This window comes from Eublepharis macularius, chromosome 1, assembly GCF_028583425.1.
Source record: "Eublepharis macularius isolate TG4126 chromosome 1, MPM_Emac_v1.0, whole genome shotgun sequence".
NCBI classification, from domain to species: Eukaryota; Metazoa; Chordata; class Lepidosauria; order Squamata; family Eublepharidae; genus Eublepharis; species Eublepharis macularius.
This window is the reverse complement of record NC_072790.1, coordinates 107,392,029-107,414,213: the sequence shown is the minus strand read 5'-3', so window position 1 is coordinate 107,414,213 and position 22,185 is coordinate 107,392,029. Positions and strand designations below refer to the sequence as shown.

Sequence of the window (22,185 nt, the reverse complement as noted above, 5' to 3'; positions counted from 1 at the left end):
AGTAACAAATTCTATTGAACGTTTATGGGAAATGAGTACGTAGTTTTCCTGTACCAGATCACCTTTATTAATCTTTGTTAGGATATGCATGTGTCATTCACTTCTGCCATGAAGGGGTTAATCTGTTTTCTGTCTTAGCTAGGCATAATTAATTAGCATGAGGCCAGTTAAGTGTCGAGTAACTGTTCCCACCAGGGCAAAGGGGAGTTGCATGCTTAATGAACTAATCTAGGATCGATTATTGGCTGACCAAGTTTATTGGGGGCTATTAACATTCTTTCCTTTGTCCAGGACTCCATTGCCCACTAGTCAGTTACACAGTTACCTCCAGCATGTAAGGAAGTAGAAGCTAGTTAGCTCTTCTTTATTTTATCACCAATGTAACCTTTATTATTTTATCCTTTATGTAGTAAACATTATTTTAGAAGCTGGACACATGTCTCTGTGATTCTCTGTATGCTGTGCAAACCATCCTCTGCTAAATATTATCATAAACAAAAATTATTAATCATTAACCCATCAATCTCTCTCATCAATCTTCCATGATGTCTCTGTGGACTTCCTTGAGGACTGAAATGGTAGTTTGATGAGAGAAGTTATGTGATGATGATTTGAAATACAACAATGTAAAGCAAGTTACATTTTATTTTCTGAATATTTGTTGCAGTTATGAATTTGTGAAATATCTTAGACGATATATAAGTGACACTGTGGGCTCTGTAATAGAAGAAGAAACAGAGAAATGTACGTCAGCTCAAAGTCAGGGTGAAGGATCTGGCTATGATACCCTTGTACAGCATGTTACTAAAAAGACTCGAGAATCAAAAGAGTGAGTAAATGTAAAAAATGCATATAAAACCCATTTTACAAAGTTGACTGTTTGCCAAGTCATCTTGCTCAACTGTTCTTGTCTCCTTAATTTAGGTTTTATTAGTTCTTGGTAACAACGTCCTAAAATCTTATTGTCATAATAAATCCGTAGGGCTTACTACATAGTAATTCTTTCATGAGCAGTTTCTTATAGACTCAGTTCAGACATCAAGGCAAAACCATGATTTAATTTAACTAGTTGGGTTACTATTCACAATTATTCTTAACTATGCTGTCTTTTGATGTCATTCGAAACCATGATTCAGCTCATATGCAATGTGACTGTAGTTAAAGTAAACCATGATTTCACATTATGTCTCAACTGAGTCAATGCCTGTAAATAAATATTTTAAGAAAATTGCTTAAAATTGCTACATCACTTTTTCCTGCATTCACTAGATGGCATATAATATACACTCGTGCACATACACACCCATACATAGAGAGATCCAGAGGAGTTAGCCGTGTTAGTCTGTGGTAGCAAAATAGTAAAGAGTCCAGAAGCACCTTTAAGACTAACCAACTTTACTGTAGCATAAGCTCTCAAGAACCACAGTTCTCTTCGTCAGATGCTACTGGACTCTATACATAGAGAGAGAGATCCAGGTAGGGTCACATACTATATAAAACAGAACTATATAGGAGAGCAGTTTTCTAAAAGAATAGGGCTGCTTTAGAATGATTCAGAAAGACGTTTCAGTGGAAGGAATGGGACTGTGGACTGAACTACTAATAAATATTATCTATTGCTGTATCTTGCTTTCACGACATTATATTTTACTTATTTTATTTAAGGTTTTACTTATTTTATTTAATGTTTTATGATAATGTTTAATGAAATGTTTTAAATGTTTTAATGCTGTTATCAGCCCTGAGCCTGCTTGCGGGGAGGGCGGAATATAAATATGATAAAATAAAATAAAAATAAATACCATTTATTGCATTGTCATCTTTAATACTTATGCCTTGTTTCAGATTTTTGCAGTCCTCGTCCTGTTACATTGTACTGACTTTCATTATGTAATCTGCATTGAGTCTCAATGAGAAAGGTGTACTTTAGATATGTTCATAGTTCACAACGTTTCACTGCCTAATAAAGAATAATGGAGTGTATTTAACAGAGAATAACAATACATTTCTGGAAACAATAGAGGGATTCTAGAGAATGATGCTGTTATTTCATAGTAACTGAAACATGACACTTGATCCATATCTCTACAGAGGTTCCAGTACACAACAAAAGCTTGTATTAAGACAGCGATGAGCAGAAGGCCCACAGAGTTTTCCTGTTTCCTCTCCTTTCAGCAGTTCCTTCCATTCTCTGGACAAATTATTTTTGGAGTCATAGAAAGCCATGCAGGACAGGGGGCTGCATTGAGAAGTAGAAGGGAATGAAATTGGCCCTTCGGCCCTCTTCTGCAAGCACAATTCCTCTTACAGAACCCTCATGTTAGTTGCAAAACCATTATGGACAAGAAGGGACTCCAGTAAATCTCTAACGATGAAATCAAACGTCAGGATGTTTTGACAGTAATTTCAGTGGTATGTGGACAGCTTTGTTCTGTAAGAGGAAATTAGAAATGTCATCATGGAAAACATTGTTACTTGATCAGTACTTAATTGCTTTTATAAATTAATGAATGGGCTGGTATCTTTTTAATAAGCCATTTATTTACAGTTAGAAACAGCATGCCAGTTTTGAGTCAACCACACACATTCTTTTCCCCATAAAAGTATTGCTTTATTGGAAAGCACAGATTGATTGTTTCTTCTAATCATGCTAGGCACATAAAGTTGCTGTTTGTTTATGAGGCCCAAAAGTAATAAGATTTATTGAGGGTTCTGAACCTTGGTAATATTTATTTTTTTCATTTTCTTCACTCTAAAGGTACAGAGAAATGATGCACTCTCTGAAGAATGTCATGATGGTTGTTGTTGAATCTCTGATTAATAAGTTTGAAGAAGATCAAATGCGCTCTAAAGAGCTGCAAAGAAAAGTAAAAACAGAGCCGCACAGCAGTTACTATAATGATAACTGTTCTGATAGTGATTCTTCATTTAATCAGGTATGATTAAAGCCCCTGATAAAGAAATTCTACTTTCTAGGGATGTGTATACGTGAATGTTCATATCTCTATAATAATCTTGAAAATAAAATTTCAAGGAGACAGCTATCAGTCTTCTGATAGTCACCTGAGCTCTTGCAATTCTGGCTTACCACTGAATGAATTCTCTTTCTCCTCTTTCTATACCTTTTTGTTGAGTTGAGATACCGTTAACAGCACTGTGCTTCATTTCCATAATGCAGTGCTGATGATGGCTGTTTTCTGTTTAGGGCTAGTCTTTTTGGAAGGCTGTAAGGCCAAAGAAGCGATTCAGCACTCAGCCTCCTTATCATAATCCTGTCTTTCCAAGGTCATATGCCAGGCTGTTCCTTTTTTAGACCCCCAAACCAAAAGTTGTATCATTCTTTTCATTAAAACCAACTAGATAACACAAAACAATGTGCAACCTTTTGAGTTCTCAAGAACCTCTCATTAAACTGCGTGTTCAATACAAAATAAAAATGAAACAGAAAGGGAAGGGCTGGGAGAAAAAAAAAATCTCTGTTCAAATCTGCAGTTGTAACAGTGGAAAACACTTAACTGCCTTTTTAACAGGAATCTTATCCTTCAGTTGGTGTAAATCAAGAACATAGCTACAGTATAAACCAGGTAAATGTTTTGGAGGCAGTGTGTTATTTGGAAGCAGCAGTGTTGTTAGCATTGTGATTGGTGGATGGTGTTGGAGGTGCCTTTTTTCTTCTTACTGCTATTTGTGCTTCTGATGTTGCTGGGGGAGTGCAGGATCCCAAGTACTGTGTGGCTATAAGTTGCAGTGTAGTGATGGCCCTATTAACTGATCTATAGGATTACCCTATTAAATAGGGGATTCATTTTGAAGGCTGTGAGGGTTTTTTCTGTTATTTCAGGAAGGGGAATAGTCACCTTTAGACTGAGCCTTGGAGAAGGCAAATAGACTGACTCCTTTCTGGAAGTAGAGAGAGGAAGAATCTGCCTAGCAAGCTTTCTTTCATCTTGGAGCTCTGTCTTCAACAGCCCTACATTCTGAAAGTGTCACATGAGGCTATTTCTTATCCCCTTACTGAAAGTGAGAACCTTTAGGGACAAACTAGATAGGAAAGTAATAATTCTATGTTTAAACAGAAGTACCTGAGAGTCTCTCTACACAAGACAACACAAGGACGCTCAAGTGAAGGGAGATGCAGTGTTAGCTGGCAAAGATGTCTCCTCAGAGGGTTTGTTTATTTCATCTTTGCCTTTCCAAAGGGTCTGTCAACCCTTTGGAATAAACAAACCCTCTGAGAAGTGATCTTTAACTACCTTTCCCAGCTAACATTGAATCTCCCTTCACTTGAGCGTCCTCATGTAATTAGTCATATAGAAAGAAGGGGATGAAGGATCTGCAATAAGGGCATTCAGGTGAAAGGCATCCACTATCTCAGGACTTACTTCTCTGTAGCCTCTTAAGCAGTTTCCTCCTGGTCAGCTTTCAGTATTGAAGACTTGTCTGGGAGAAAAGTTCCTGGAAGGAGGAACTGGCAGGGTTGGAGGGTTCTCACCCATACCCCCTTTTTGCTTTTAAAAGTGAGGCAATTCAGTGTTTTAAATGCATGGAGCTGCCTAAGTCTCACACACAGTTTTTGATGTTTCACTTGGGTACTGCTTGTGTTCTCCTCAGGAGAATAGTTCTCTATATACCTTCTATGTAATATTATGATAAATATAAAGTATAATGAAACCAGTGAGAAATTATTTTCTCTGACTTGTACCGCCAGGCCCATGAAGGTCATTTTTTAAAATTTTATTGCTAAGTCAATGAATACAATGTATTCCATTTAGATTAAGAGCTAGAGGCCTGTTGATTTTTATGAATCTGTATTTTCCCTACTAAAATCAGAATACATGTAACTCTAAGGACTCCTTGGAAGCATAGAAAGGAACAGACACAATTCTATCACAATTGACAGCTTCCCAATAACTACAGTGTAGTAGTCATACAATATCCTATGTGTACATAGGAATACTCCTAATATTGCAGTAAGTGGGAGAGCTTGTTTTTGCCACACACAGAGCTTTGGATAGGAATTATGTTATTTAATTAATGAATCTTATGCAAATATATTAGTTCCTTAAATATTTTCACATATTTATCAGTAGCACTATCATAAAGTATGTTATTTCCAAAATACTCTTTTTTACTACTTTCTACCAAATACTATGACAGATCATTTTATTTAGCATTTTATAATCAGATGAGGAATGGAAAGGCCCCCCCCACCATTTTACATTAAAAATATTCCCTTTAATATTTTAGTAAGATAATAAGAATCTCTTAAAGTGAATTTTATTGGCTTGCTATTAAAGCTATTATTTTTTTCTATTTATAATAGACTTTATTTAATGGACATTTTACAATGTGTTACAGAGTTATACATTCATAAATCAAGAACAGTTGCAGCTACTTGTGAAAAGACTAGATCCTACACAGCCAAAAGAGGTAAAGTCTAAAAGAGGGGAGGAAAATGTTGGATATAGTTAATTCTCTTCTCTCATTTCACACAGTAAGAGTTAAATCAAGATAAATCTGTAGACCAGACTCTATTGCTTTAAAGCAAAAACAAATTTGGTCATTTGTTGTATTTTGTTGGAGTAAAAATCTTTTGAGTGGCATTATTATTCTTCCTTTTAGATATGATCTAATGCTTTCAGATGGGATCTACATTATCAATTCCTTGTGGTAATTAGATTTAGCTGTTGCCTAAAAAGATTGTTACTGGGTCAAACTAGGATTGGTCTACAGCAGCATTCTATTTCCAACAGTGACAGCTGGTATCTCTGAATGTTGACTAGAGAAGTGTATACTGGTGATAACAGTCTCCTATTTATTGTCTCAGCATCTGGTGTTGAGAATTCTTCTGAACAAGGAGATTCCATTTAGTTCACTATCATGTATAATGGCTGTTAATAGACCTACTTGTGCATCACCTAGTCCTTTTTCAAGCCTTATAAAGTAACTACTGTACACCCTTTTGTGTTTTCAAAAATGATGCATAAAGATTTGTGAGTTTATCCATTCATTTATAAACTTATTACTGGGGGGGAAGGACTTGTTTAAAGATTGCTCCAAAGACTAGTTTGTGTTTATAGGATCTTGATGAAAGTTTGCTGTGACACACAGGCAGCATCTGCTTGAAAGTGGGCAAACATGGAGAATAGGTACATTTAAATTGAACATGGTGAGGGCCCTTTCATAGTGGCCTCATAGCTCTAAAAATGTTACATATATCTTCACCCTAAGACAGTTTCTATTACATGACATTCTCGTCTTTTATCTTTTACTTTGTCATAATTGTGGGAGTTGGTAAGCTGTTGCCTTTTCAGTTTATTGCTGATGAGGATGGTTACTGATGTCATTACCTTTCTAACAATAAGTATGATTTTTTTTGTGGCATTTTAACCTATTATATAACTTAATCTCATTTTCCTGACAATCTTTGTATATATTACGGTTTCGTGTGTGGCAGTGCAGGGACCTATACAGCCCTGTATATGCCTAGAGGTTTTCAGTTTATCCTTCAAACCACAGACCCTATTGTAAATCAGATGCCACTCCAGCTGGTCTCCCAACCTCTGGCAGCAGTTCTTCAGGGCAGAAGTAGGAAAGAAGGGGCTAGAAAGCCCTGGGGGGGGGGGGGAGGTGCTATCATTTGAATAGTATGTAATCTTGCATTGCATGTGTGGTAGTGAAGATTTATGATGAATAAATGTGCATCATAGAGAGCAGAGAGAGATGGTGCAGGAAAGAGCAAGTGGTTGCAAGGAGAAATGGATGTGGCTGATATGATATTGTGTTGCTGCTACAAGGAGACAGAAGGTGAAGATGAAATAGAGAGGATAGATGTGGTAGGCAGCAAAGAGTAAATTCACTGAGTGCTGGTTAGGAGGATGGGAGAATGTAAGTGTGAGACTATTGTTCTTATACATACTTATCCTGGGTATTACAGGTGCGTCAGGAAGCAATGCACACGCTGTGTTCTGCACCTCCATCTGATGTGTTAAACTGTGAGGGCTGGACTAACTTACGTAAACATGTTGCAGCATCCCTCTTGGATTCTGATCCCAATTTCAGTGTAAGGCAAATACTAGTTTTTCATTTTGCTTTACCTAATGTATTACTTGATTTGAATTTACATTGTGTATCAGTTAAATATGAAATGTTTCATATAGATGTCAGTTTTACTTTATAAAGGGGAAATGGGCATGTATATTGTGTGTATGTATATTTTCTTTAAAACGGCATTCGTACAATTATGTATGCACAGTTTTAATTTTCTTCTACAAGAACATATTTCTCTATTGATAATAATGCATTCTTAATACATTTGTTAAAAGAATGTGAGCACTGAAATAAGTATTTGAGATTATAACAAATCCTCTGCTTCCGCAGATGGTAATGGAGCTCCGTCCCCAGACTCATAGAATTTTGTGAAGCCAGCTTGTTGATTGCAAACACATGCTTCAGGCAAACTAACAGATGATTGTATACATTGAAATCACCAGATAGCCAATACAGGAACCAAACAGATTACATAATCGGAAGCAGAAGATGGAGAAACTCTATTCTGTTTGCTAAAACAAGATCAGGAGTTGATTGTGGAACAGACTATGAATTGTTAATATCAAAAATTAGAAAAAAACTGAAGAGAAACACAAAGAATCATCATACCGAAATATAATCTGAATAATATTGCTGAACAGTTTGAAGACCATGTAAAGAATAGATTTTCATTACTAAGTTTATTTAATCATGAACTGGAAGAACTATGGACTGAAACCAGAGATACTTTCAAGGAAGAATGTGCAAAGACTGTTCTTGTTGCCAAAAGCAAGGAGAAGTCTTGATTGATGACTGGTGAAACTCTTACAATTGCTAAAGAAAGACTAGAAGCAAAACTAAAAGGTGACAGAAATAGAATCAGAATTCTAAATGGATCTTTTATGCAATTTGCACACAGAGATAAAGAGATCTTTTTTAATAACCAGTGCAAAGAAATAGACGAGAACAATGAAGGAGTAACAAGTGATCAATTCCAAAAAATCCAGGAAATCAAAGGGAAATTCATACCATAGCTAGGGATGCTATACTCTCTCTCTATCTGTTCAACCTATATGCAAAACATATCATAAGGAAATCTAGATTAGATGGAGTGAAAATTGGTGGAAGGAACATTAACAATTTTTACTGGCAGAAAATAGTGAAGACTTGAAACAATTACTGATGAAGGTTGAAGGAGAAAATGCCAAAGCAGAATTGTAGCTGAACATCAAGAAGACAAAAGTAATGACTACCATGTAATTACACAATTTTAAGTCTAACAATGAAGAAATTGAAATTGTTAAAGACTTTTTATCCCTTGGCTCAATCAACAAACAAAAAGAAAACTACAACCACAAAATCAGAAGGGGATTGAGACTTGGGAAGGGCAGCTGTAATGATTTGCTTTTAAACTGTTGAAAACCTTTTGCCTTTGTACCTTCAATTCAGTTCCTTAAACCTTATACCTTAAACTGATACCTCTGGTCACAGCCAACAGTCTTTCCCCCACATTCACACAGAGCATCAGGTATTCTGTACTTTACCCAGGTTTTAACTTCAAGGACACCTTCCCGGTTTTGTTTTTGTGACCTATATATTGCTGCCTTCCCGACTCTCTCGAAAGGTTTTCACTGCCACCACAGGCTTTCTTCTTAGATCTCCTCAGTTTAACTGGTAATATAGGAAGACTTTTTATAGATGGCAGTTTGACAGAACAGGCAGCACATGTGGGTGGTTGTGAGTAGAGATGGGCACGAACAGCAATATGAACAAAAAAAGAGCCAAAAACAGCCCAATCTGCTGTTCGAGAACAAGCTGTTCGTGAAGCCCCATTCTAAACGAACAGGTGGTCGTTGCAAGCCTCATTTGTTGCTGTTCACCAAGCCAGACAGTCTGGCACCTGCAATCAATTCCCTTGGCAACTTAGGCAGGGATTGTCTGAACTCTGTCTGAACTCCTGCTGTTGCCCTGGAAACACCAATCTAAGCCCAATTTAGCTTGATAGGCAGGTCTTCCTTTCAAGTGTGGAGCTCCAAATTTGTTACAAGGGAGCAAAGACCAGGGGGGAGGGGGGCTCCCAACTCTGGCTTTGCAGACAGTGTAGAGGGAGAGACAGCTGCTGTTGTTATTTTGATAGAGAGAGTGCATTGGAGCTTGAATTTTCTTTGTGTGTGGTGTGATAGGGATCTACCCCTTCAGGTTCCAGGGCTGCTGCCAGGCTCTGGGCCAAGCTATTATTTATTATTGGTACCTTTCCTGCTGCCTGCTCAGGTAGGGTTTCTGGGAGTGGTGCGGTAGGGATATTCCCCTTCAAGTTCTAGGGCTGCTGCCAGGCTCTGGGGCCAAGCTATTATTTATTATTGGAAGAACCAAAATGAGATCTGAGCAAGGCTGTCAGTGATAGGATGCTTTGTTTGTCTTTCAGTCATATGGTCACCATAAGTTGGAAGTGATTTGACAGAACATAGCACACATACATACAACTTATCATAGGAATGCTTGCAGTTTTGGAAGGCAAATGAATATGTCTTGTTTTCTAATCACAAAACATATAGGCTACAGGCTTTCTGGGACAATTTTGTTTTACAGTCTAGGTGAAGAATCATATAAACATGCAAAATTTCCCTGTATCTAGAAAAATAAGATATCCAAGAAAAGGGATCTAGCCTAGCATGCTCTTTGTTATCTTTCTCTCTGTCTGTCATGTTGGCACAATGAATGTAGGCACTGAACAGTGTAGAATAGAAAATCTAGACGCTAATGTTGTAGGACGCAGTTCTTGCACTCCATTCAGAATGAATAATTCTAAAGGTGCTTTTCAGTCCTGAATTAGGTACAATAAAATACATAAAGTATATAATCTGAGCTAAACAGCATAAAAATCCACAATAAATGTCTATTTGGTAATAATAGCCAGATATATGAAACAACCATACAACAGCCACAAGAGTAAAAGTTGAGCCTCGTTTTTGGTTGCCTTGCTGCCTACCTCGCTTCTGAAAGTCAGGGTACACAGAACAGGGTCACAAAGGAATATTGTAACTATATTGTGTCTGGTGTTCATTTGTTGATCTGCAAGTCCATCTGTGATGCTCTGTATAATGCAATCTTTGACACAAGATTAATAGTGCAATCCTATGCAGATGTCATTGATTTTAGACTGCGGTAAATCTGCACTGGTCTAAACTGTAAATTTTGTATAGATTTGGTTAGTATCCTGAAAATAAATTTACATGAATTTATCTTTATTTTTTACTTTTACAGGACAAAGTGTTGAAATTCTATGCCAGAACATTTTCTTCCTGTCCATTATATATGACAAGGGAACTCTACACAAGTTTAGGCAAGTTCATTAAGTCACACAAAATTCATTTGATTTTCTGGAGCTACCACTATTTAAATTTGCCTTTAAATTAAAGAAATGTACAGTTGCACTGAAATTGAAACCATTATTTTTCTCTTTACAGCAAAATACTTAGAGCTGTGCTTTCTTTCTGAAGATAATTATGTTCCTGCTATATCAATGGGTATTGATATAAGTAACCCTGATATAATTCGTTTACTTAAAAAGGTACATATCTTTCCCATAGTTTGTTTTTCTAAGTCAAAATTATTTTTTAAAATCAGTCCTAATTAAAACAATTATCTTTTTATTGACAGATACGTTTGCTAAATGAGTACCAGAGGGAAGTCCCGTCTTTTTGGATTCGTCATCCAGAAAGGTATATTACTATTCAGCAATTATCTTCTTTATTCTCCTTTGCCACTTGCTGCTTCTTTGTGCTAAATTACTAATATTAATTGTAGCTCCTGGAATCCTTGCCTCCTGGGGGGTCCCTATTTTGATCTCCTATATTGGTTCTAACATGGGCTTAGGACTAGGAAATGGAGTCTGCATCCTGCAAAATTAAACGTAACGCAGTGGCTTGTTATGCAGTAGTGAACCTTGTCAAGAACAAGGTGGTGAGTCATAAAAGTGATGGAATGCAGACCTGCTCTTCCCTAAAGCACACCTTAGGCTGATTAAACTGGAGGGCCATTCTCCCCCAAGGACTTCGGCGTTTCCTTCCTGAATAATATGACCCTAATAAATGACTTAGGCCTCCAAGACATTGAGCAATGGACCGACCCCAGCTAGTTCCTCTCCTTATCTTAGTGATTGTACAGGAAGAGTTCTGCCCTTTCCTTAATCTATTATTCACCCAGCCTTAGGTGTTTTCCAGCTACTGCCCTTGTGTGGCACAGGTTCCTTGAAGACATGAGCTGGTCTCTGTCTCTACACTCCTTTCTTCTGCTCGCTACTTCAGGACTCTATGGGATTTTCACACTCTGCAGGACAGGTCGGATGCTCCCATTCCCCACCCCTTGTTTTCCCTTATAGACAGGTAGCTATTAGGGAAAGGTTTTTTGGTTTGCTGCTTTGCAATCTCATTTCATCTAACAGTTGTTTAATTTGGCTTATGTTATCTCAATAAAAACCCTTTTCATTTTAAGAGTGCTTATTCCCTTTGTTATTCTGGGCTGGATTTAGATCTTGGTGGGCACAGGTTAAAGATCCCAAAATATTGTTTTAAATACCCTGCAATATACATATGTGTTCAGGACCAGCAAGTGGATGCCTTTGCTTGTTACAAGGCCTCCATGTGTATAGCAGTTTGGATAACATAGTAATTTATTAATGTACTAACAGTACAATCCTGTGCACAGTTACTCCAGTCTGAAAAAACTCTGTGTAAGATAGCACAGTAAATGAAATAATGATGGTCATCTGTCTAAGTTCCATGAGCAGTTTTACTCACTTCTTCCATTCTGTCTAAGGTGGATGTAGTAAGGATAATATCCCTTATCTCAGCTCTCTAAACTAACTGCCCTTTATGTGAACTGAATACAATGCCGGAAATTACCTGTAACTTGGAAGTGAAGTCTCTTCATGTCATATTTCTCTATGCTAGCCTGATTTTGGTACTTTAGGACTACATATACTTTGCCTTTCTGCTGGGTCTTGGTTAAATTTAGAAGATTCTACCTGTCTCAATTCTTCTGGCAATTTAACTGCTGCGTATTTATTCTTTTCCAGTAATTATTCACAATATTGCAATTCTGCACTTTGATGATATAATAATTTTCTTCTGAATGTGACTTCATTTCAGTGGTGTATAGAAAAGAATAGCATGTTCAGTTTCTGGACTTCTTAAGTCATGTTATAATACTTGCTGTTTCCACATGAACAAAGTTAAATGTATTTGATTCCTCCTTCATAGTGTATTTATCTGGATGATATAGATGGATAACTGGTACGAATAAGCTTAAAATATTGATGTAATCAATATAAAGATTGGCTTTTTTTTAAATGGCGCTTTATTTTAAACCTGTTTAGGTTCATGGAAGAAATAATGGAGAGTACTCTTTCACTTCTGTCAGTAAAACATGAACCAAACCACAGAGTTTCTTTAAAATCATTGGATCCAGTATGTTTCTTGGCTCTGGTTGATCTCAGAGCTGTGTGGTTTAAAAAATGGATGGTAAGAACATCTCTGTTGCTGATTGCATCTGATTAATTTTGTTATGCTTAGGGCTGATTCATGATGACTCTTGAAAGTCTTAATTGATAATGCCTTGAACTAACAATTCTTTTTAAGCTTTTGTTTTTAAGAGGTAGATATTGAATTTGTTAACACAGTGCAATACAGTATGTATAAAAATTAGAATTGCAATTTATGATCAGTTGTGAAAAAGGTTGCAGATTCTCTGTACATCCAGCACATATGGAGTAAAGGTATTATGGAAATACCCTCCATTGTTTGCTGGTTTACCATGCTGGTAGCAAATAGTAAATGGAAATTCAGTAGTATGCTTCTCAGTGAATAAGTACTTAAATAAAAACCTAGGATATTCTGCTCAGTGCTATAGTTCTGCCTGCTTCTGATGCAACATTAGCAAGATACCCTGTTGAAAAGGTTAGCTGTGGAATCCACTTCACCCATGAGGTCAGGGAATGTATCTTGGATGGCCATTAAATGGACTTCTTTACTCTGATTATGTTGGAGGCGGAGGATGGGTGTGGTTCCCCCCCCCATCAATGAGGAACAGGAAAGGGTCCAAAGAAGAGGCAGTGAAGCACACCTTCAGCAGTTGGCTAGAGAGATTCGCAGTTTTTATGGGGGGGGGGGGGGTAGTTCAGGCTGCCTACCCCGAGAGGTGTTGGCACCTGACAAGCCACACGGGGAACATCCTGTGAGCCCAGGCATTGGCCGGAGTCACCATGACCATTGAGTAGATGAGGCTTTCCATAAAAGGGCCTCTCACAACATCAGGGCAAGGTGGGACCTCATCAGCCAAAAGCTGTGGCTCTGAGACAGTGACAGTGGGAGTACAACCATGGGAGTGCTAGCATCCCTTGTGCCAGTTCAATCACAGCTGCAATGGATGTTTCGGGCTGCACCTCTGGCTTTTCTACCCTTGCAGCTCTTTTTCCTCGCAGCCTTTTTGGGAAGGCCAGTTCTCTGCCAGCAGCTCCCTTAAAGAGGGAGGATCTAGCACCTCTGCTGCCCAACCTGCAGGTGCCAGGAAGTAGCTCAGCATCTGGGAGCTTGGTGCAGGCATTCACCCCTGTATGGCTTGATGCCTTCCACTGTTACTTCACTATCCCAACAAGTGGAGGGTTTATCCAGCGGGTTCAGGATCTCCTTTCCTGGTCCATGTATCTCCACCATGTCTGGCAACCTCACATCTGCCAGGGTATTGCCAGAGGTCATGGTGGAAAAAATTTGTAAGGAGGTCTCCACCAGTAGGTACACGGGTCCATTTCATGCCCCCCCTTTGCCCAACTTAAGAATCTTTCCATGAGGGGTGGTCCCTAAGAAGGCCCAGAGGAAGTACCGGCTCATCCACCATCTTTCATATCCATTGGTCAACAATGGATGATCCAATGGTCAACAAGGCCATCTCCCCCCCCCCCCCCCCGAGCTGTGCTTGGTAAAATATACACCGTTGCTCGTCCGGTCCTCTGGCATGGGGGCTTTTATGGCCAAATGTGATGTGCAGTCTGCCTTTCACTTGCTCCCAGTCCATCCAATGGCTACTGTCTGCTGGGTTCAGGGACCAGTGGTACATTGACAAAGCTATGCCCATGGGGTGCTCAGTGGCTTATACTGCCACTGAGACATTCAGCACTTTCACTGAGTGGGTGGCTAAAGAGTGCATAGAGTACCACACATCAACCATTATTTGTATGATTTCCTCATCATTGCTTCCACTGTTGGCTCTGCCTGCACAGATTGCCTCTTTGCGTTTCAGGGCTTGGCATGGAATCTGGGGGTCCTGCTGGTCCAGGAAAAGACTGAGTTGCTGGCTTTGCAACTCATATACCTGGGTATAGAACTGCACTCTGTAGCGGGATTGTCCTGTCCCCTCGCTATAAGTTAGGGCATCTTTGGGACCTTGTCTCCCTGGTCTTGTCCCACCAAAAATGCACCCTGAGGGCACTCTAGTCCATTATTGGGCACCTGGATTTTGCCTGCCGGGTCGTGTCCCTGGGCCATGCCTTCTGCACACTTCTCACTTGGGCCACGGGCAATGCCTTTGTACCTCATCATCACATTCGGTTAATGAAGGGCATCAAGGAGGATCTCCGAATATGGCAGTCTTTCTTGGCAGCCAACAATGGGGTTTCTCTGTGGCAGGACTCCTGGGGATCTTGGGTCCAGACCTGGAGATGCATTCGGACCCAGCGGGCAGCCTGGGCTTTGGGGTCTTTCTCAGTGGGTGCTGGTATGTACAGAAATGGGCTGGGTTGGGTATCTTGTGGTATCTAACATTCCTTGAACTCTTCCCCATCTTGGTCATGGTTGTGGTCTGGTGGGAGTAGTCTGGGAGAAGTGGGTGTATATCTGGTGCAACAACCAAGCCGTCATGTGCATTTTGAATCATCAGTCGTCTTGCTCTGAGCGAATCATACATCTCGTCGTTTTGTACTGGTTTGTCCCTCTGCTAACTTCTCATTTTCAGCCCAGTATGTAGCAGGTACAAGTAACAGTGTGTAGAACAGAGGCTCTTAAAGAGAGAGCAAGCAAAATACAGAAAGAAAAACACGGGCCCTCTAAGTATGCACTTAAAGCCACTGTTATCTCAATTCAATATAAGTAATAAACAAAAGTATGCAATAGCAATGTGTGATAAATAAATTGATTACATCACATCCATTATATATTGTCATTCATCTGGATTGAACATATACAGACCTCAACACATGCACTCAAGTGAACTGTTTGGCTCAGACTGATTAATGACAGGTCATATATGCTTCAATTCTCATCTGCTTTCAATTAGCAACTGTGTGGAAGTCACAGATAACAGTGTGGCAGATGCCTTGTCTCAATTCTGGATGGATTCTTCAGCCTGATTCCATCTGCACACCATACCCCAGACTCCTTCCCAGAGGACTTGTGACAACTTGGGAGCAAACAATAATGCAGAGAATACTCAACTCTGTTGCAGCATCCATCTTTTTGGTCTACTCAGTAGCTTTGGCCAAATTCCTGTTTTCGCAACTAGTTCTAGGAGGGCCTGCTGGCTTGCCCACCTCACAAATCATGGTCCTGTGATACCTGGCTCACCTCTTGGAGTTAGACCTGGCCCCCTGGACTGTAGGCATGCACCTGGCTGCTATTTCTTTCTTTAGCAAGATCCATGGTTTTTGTGACCGATGTAACACCTTTGAGGCCCAGAGGGCCTTGGAGGGCTAGAGGCGTTTGTCACCTGCCCTTGCTGACCAGCGCTGCCCCATCACCTTGTCTGTGCTGCACAGGAGTTTGCAGCAGGTTCCAAACATTTGTCGGTCCCCTTTTGAGGCCCAACTTTTCCTCTAACCTTTTTGGTGGCTTTCTGTGTGGGAGAGCTAGTGGCACAATTTCACACTCTGGGCAGGCCTTGGACTGCTGGGACATTTCCCTTTCAGCTCAGGGGGTCGCTATTGTGGTCCAGCACTCCAAGGCTGACCAGCAGAGCTGGGGACAGTGGGTTTTCATGGCAAGAGACTAACAGAGGTGGTTTGCCGTTGCCTGCCTCTGCAACCCTGGTCTTTGTTGGAGGTCTCTATCAAATTACTAACCAAGGCCAACCCTGCCTAGCTCCTGGTGCATTACCTAACAGAAAAATCACTGGCCCTGAAACCAGTACCTCAAGGGGGAGCCAGTGATGAACACTAGCTAAATGCAGGTCTTTCTGTAGGCAGCAATGGGCACAGCTCTCTGCCTAGTTCAGGCCATCAGGGCCTATCTAGCCATGGCCCTCTCCTGATTCACACTGACCGCTCTCCCGTAAACTGGTACCAGTTTACTTGCCTCCTCAGATCATGTCTGTCAGTGGCTGGCCTGCCACATATGGAATTTGCATCTCACTTGTTCAGGATTGTGGCCACTACCTGGGCTTCCATGCGCCTCAGATCCAAGCCATTGAGCACTAGTGGTCTCACATATATTGGTCATGCATATGCCTGACCTTGATGGCCCACTAATACTTCTAGTTAAGCTGTTTCAGGACTGTGTCTGTCTGTTTGGATTTGTGGGCACAGTATTGTGCACTGGTCTGGTGGTTGCTTATCCCTCACCTAGATATTTCTCATCAGTTGGAGGCCTTGTACTGGCCAGATGGTTTGCATCCATCCAGTTCTGGACAGAACATCTGCCTGCAGGATGTCAGGGACAGCCTTCTGTGCTAGCTGCAGCTTTAGGAGTGTTGATGAGAACTGTTTTGTGGTTCTTGTGATGGTTTGGCATTGGGATAGAATCCTTTTGTGGGGAGACAGGCCTGCGTGCCCAGTCTCCCCAGTAAGGGGCTTCCCATAAGAAATCTTGGGAGTGGGTATGGTGGTGCATGCCTAGTGGGGGGCTGCTGGGGTATACTCACTCCCAGGTGGCAGGGGATCTATACAGGTAAATGCTCACGTGGCATCCCATTGGCTGCTGCTCCTCAGTCCCCCCACCCCTCAGCAATGGGCTGAGAGGATGCAGCATTTCATTGACTGGCAGGCGGGTCAGCCAGTTCTCAGGATCTGACCCTTGTGCATCACCAATGCTCCATAAGCTGTTTCAATAAAGTTTTGGCCTCTTTTAACTTCTAACAGCGCAGTCTGTAATTTTTCTAGCCTTGCCTCCTCCCTCCTCCCTGCCCCTTGCTGCTGGGCTGCAACAAATCATTTAACTCCTGGGAAGAAGTACATCACAAATAACATTTTAGATTTGTTACTAAGAGGAAAAATAAGCTGGAAATACACAGTAAAGCAACATCTGGAACAGCAGAACAAATTTGGGAAAGAAAGCTGTAATAGCTCCCTCTCACTGAAAAGTGTGTGTTTATTTTCTGTTATTACTGTGCAGTGGCTGCGCAGGAGGCCAGGTAGTGGTGGGCCGTCCTGCAGCATCTTGTTTTCCTTTATGGCAAGTCTTTTTGCTTTCATCATGTGACCAATTGGATCCAAAAGGAAGAGACTATGCCCTTAGCTTTTGTTCGTACATCGGTTCGTCCCCATCTCTACTGTTAACCTAGTGTTAAGTGACAGGGAAGTAGCAGGCATGTGCATTGCAGACTTGCACACACAAGCACACCCGTCTTTCCAGATCACTGTTCCATGTGGAAGGACTAATCTAGTCAGATTTTTAATTTTTGGGTGCACCAAGGGGACATTCTCATTCAGTTCTTCCTGTCATATTGTCTTTATTGTTTTCATTCAACTCTGAGCTATTGGTTTTAATTGGAAAGGGAGGCTGGCAGCCAGTAAGGTATCCAGTGGCCCACTTTCACTAGTAAAAAACCAGAAGAAAATAGGGCCATCCTTCCTCCTCCTGCTTCCTTTCCCATAAAGGAAAAACCAACATCTTGCACTCCCTTTCTGCACACTTTTATGCACAATGTACGGATAGGCCAGAGGCGTATCTAAACAGGCTGCTGCAAAGCAGATTTGGGTGAGGATTCTCCTCTCATTGTTGGTATGAAACTACAAGGCACAGAGAAACATGGCATAAAAGCAGGACTCAAAAGGTAATAATGTATTGGTTTTGTTAGTCAAGCAGGATTTTTTTAATATATTTTACTGCGCTGTGCCAGTTGGCAACGGAGTGCTGTCCTGCCGGCATGCCATGCAATCACCTTGCCCGCTCGCCATGCCGGCGTGGCATGCAACCACCACTTTGTCACTAAGTTTCCTGCCATTTTGTGCTCCCACCCACACTTACCTTCTTTGGAGTCCATTGTTGTGTGACTTCATGTGCTTCAGGAGAAGCGTGAATAGAGCCTCATTTACCCCATCCCCACCCCTTGGAAAGAACAGCATGTGCATGCCTTGACATTTGCCTTCCCCAAGCATTCTTTGGTGTCCGTAAACACTAAACCCTATTGTTGGTGTCCTCAAACTTGGTGGGTCATTGCTTTAAAGGGACTGTTCTGTGCGATTTTGGTACCATTGCATGCAAAAACAGCTGTCCCGGAGTCTCATCCCCCCCTTAAAGAACAGCGTGTGTCTCTACATTTGTGCATGCAACGGGCTGAAACTCCTGAAAACCAAAAAACCCCAAACGGATTAGATCCAAGCCAGTACTGGCCCACCCAGAACAAACCAGTAATGGAATGGAATTGTTCTGGAACCCCTAGAACCAAAACAAATTGAACTTTTTTTGGTACACCCTCGTATTTGTTATTGGGTATAGTACACAAGTAATACTATCACAGAATCTCTTCTTCCATTCTAAGCCTTTATTAATAAACGTTGATTATTCTGCGTTCTTAATATAGGCTCAATCAATAGAAAATCATACCATCCATCATTGCTACATAGATCATTAAAGGAGATCAACTACATGCATCCAAAAAGGTATCTTATTGAAGGATAAAGAGGTCTCAGGCAAGGAGACCCTTCTAGGAAGAAGCTACTGATCAATATTTCTCATAGGGTTTTTGAACCATTTCCTAACAATAATGCACTGTCCTCCCTCAAATGTTGCAAATTCCTGGCTAACTAATTATCTTATAATTTCAAACACCAGGCAAGGTTATCAATATTTGAAACATCTTAAAAGTATATAAAAATTGTTAATTCGTTCTTGCTACCTTTTTTCTTAACAAAGTCTATGTAAAATTAACGATTACAAACTTCTCTTACATATTAACATCTTTAAGCCCTCCACCAATATACCCATCCATGATTTTTATCTCTAACTTCTGTGAAGTTTATTCCTGCCATTCTCAGATGCTCTCTGCACCTGGGCCTTAATACATTGTTTATATTGATATGAATTAGATGGCTCTTCCAATCTACAAAAGGCCATTTAAATGAGTTACTCCTCTTTTTCATGCTCCTCTCCAAGGCTGTTCTATTCTAGGCCTCTAGACTCCCTTTGTGGGGTGGTGCTACCCCTTTTTCTCTGTGCAAAGGTATCTTCTATGACTTTCTTGGTCAAATCCAACAACTGTTCTCCTATAGGTCTAGCTATGACAGAGTAATTTAGTTGATAAAGAAACAATGGTATTTTTTTAATAAATTTTTTATTGAGTGAGTAAAATTTAATATTACAAATTTTTTTAATTAATACCCTCATTTCCATATTCCCCCACCCTTTCCCCTCCCCCCTTTATGTCAAACTTCCAACAGTTTTCCAACCCGCTGTCTAAATCTACTACTTATATCGCTTTTCCTTTTCTTATCTGTCCTAATATACTACTAAAATAGATATTATATATTAAATTCTAAAAGATCTAAAATCAAATTAACAATTACAATATATTTCTAACTTATCTCTTCTCCTCCTGTAAAGATCCTCTTCTCTTCCCTTCTGCCAAATTAATAGTTATCTAACACCCACAATTCTCCCTTTACGTCCCACTTCTTTTCCAAATACTGTTTTAGTTTCCCCCAATCATTAAAGAATTCCTCTGGATTCTGTTCTCTCAGTTTTCTTGTCATTTTGTCCATTTCTGCCATGTACAGCAATTTTTGTATCCAATTTTCAATAGATGGTACTTCTTGCGTCTTCCACTTCTGAGCGTATAAAATTTTCGCTGCTGTTGTCATATAAAATAGTAATGTTCTATGTTGCCTGGGAATCCCTTCCGAATTCAAATTCAACAACAGCAGTTCTGGGTTCTTATTTATTTGGATTTGTAAAATTGCAGTCATAGCTTCTATAATATCTCCCCAGAACTGCTTTGCTACCTCACAGGTTCACCACATGTGATATAATGAACCTTCACGGTTTTTACATTTCCAACACTTGTCTCACATTTTGTTGTTCCCATATGCTATTTTCTTCAGCGTTAGGTACCATCTATATATCATCTTGTAAACATTTTCTTTAATATTAGTACAAGTCGATATCTTCAATGTATTTTTCCATAAGTATTCCCATGCCTCCATTGTTATGTCTCTATTGCAGTTTATAGCCCCCTTCACCATCTGGACTTTAACAGTTTCATCTTCTGTATACCATTTTAACAAAATCTTACAAACTTTAGAAATCTTTTTCTTGCCTTCTTGTAGTATACATTCTTCCAATTCCGAGTTTTTCCATTTAAATCCCGATTTTAAACGATCCGAATCATATAAGTCTTTAATCTGCCTATATTGGAACCATCCATAATAGGATACTTCGTCATCTGTTTTAAGCTTAATCATATTCTGCTCCATTTTCAACACCTCTTTATATGACAAACATTGTTCCCTATTATAAATTATCCTCGGGTCAGTAGCTTCCATTGGCACCACCCACATCGGGATACCTTCATCCAAATATTTTTTATATTTTTGCCAAACCGTGAAGAGACTTCGCCTAATATAATGATGCAGAAACATAGAGTCCGCTTTAATTTTATCGTACCATAAGTATGCATGCCAACCAAAAATTTTTTTATATCCTTCGAGTGTTAAAAGTTTAAGATTCTCTAACAACATCCATTCTTTGAGCCACACCAAACATATTGCTTCATGGTATAGTCTTATATTTGGTAATTGTAGTCCCCCTCTTTCTTTGGCATCACATAAAACTTTCATCTTCACTCGAGGCTTCTTACCTGCCCATACAAAGTCCGATATTTTCCTTTGCCACTTCTCAAATTGCTTATTGTCTCTTATTATTGGTATTGTTTGCAATAAAAACATAATTCGTGGTAATACATTCATTTTAATTACTGCTATTCTTCCCAGCCATGACAAATTCAACTTACTCCATTTGATTAAGTCTCTATCAATTTGTTGCCACAGCTTTTCATAATTATTCTTGAATGAGTCAATATTTTTAGCAGTAATCTCTATTCCTAAATATTTTACTTTATGTGTTACCTCACAGTTGGTGATTTCCGTTAATTCTTGTTGTCTTTGTTTCACCATATTTTTGCATAATATCTTAGATTTTCTTTTATTAACACAAAATCCAGCCAAATCACCAAATTCTTTTATCTTATCCAACAATCTTGGTATATTTTGGATTGGATCTTCTACAATAACCATTACATCATCCGCTAAGGCTCTGACTTTAAATGTAAATCCCTTAATCTTCATACCTCTTCTGGCGTCGTCTTCTCGTATCTGCATCAATAAGATTTCCAATATCAAGACAAACAACAGTGGAGACAATGGGCAACCTTGCCTTGTTCCCTTCCGTATTTCCAATCTCTTAGTTAGTTCGTCATTTGCTACAATTACTGCACACTGGTATTTATATATAGTTCTTACTGCTTGAATGAACTTTTTCCCCATCTGTAACTTCTCCATTGTGGCGAACATAAAATTCCAGTTTAAATTGTCAAAAGCCTTCTCTGCATCCACAAAAAAGAAACCAACTTCATTTTCACAGTGTCTGTCATAGTATTCTATTGCATTTATTACAGTCCTTAGATTGTCTTTGATCTGTCTGTTTGGTAAAAATCCTGCTTGCTCTCCTGCAATTAATTCAGCCAGTCATTCTTTCAGCCTCTCCGCCAATATTTTCGCAAAAATCTTGTAGTCATTATTTAACAGTGATATAGGTCGATAATTTTTTACATTACATGGGTCCTGCTCTTCTTTTGGAATCAATGATATATTAGCCTCATTCCAGGTTTCTGGAATCTTTTGTCCCTTTAAGATCCTATTCATCACTTTTTTCAGGAAAGGCACCACCTCTTTTGCCA

At 39.6% G+C, this 22,185-nt stretch overlaps 1 protein-coding gene across 1 annotated transcript in view; it reads left to right on the top strand.

Annotated features, from left to right (window-relative positions):
• TBC1D32 (TBC1 domain family member 32) overlaps positions 1 to 22,185 on the top strand; it is a 184,032-nt gene that overhangs the window by 4,584 nt on the left and 157,263 nt on the right. Inside the window, 8 exon segments of the mRNA XM_054976881.1 lie at positions 668 to 829; positions 2,759 to 2,936; positions 5,359 to 5,430; positions 6,938 to 7,063; positions 10,294 to 10,372; positions 10,497 to 10,600; positions 10,690 to 10,751; positions 12,407 to 12,551. Of these exon segments, the coding sequence (XP_054832856.1) occupies positions 668 to 829; positions 2,759 to 2,936; positions 5,359 to 5,430; positions 6,938 to 7,063; positions 10,294 to 10,372; positions 10,497 to 10,600; positions 10,690 to 10,751; positions 12,407 to 12,551 (928 nt within the window).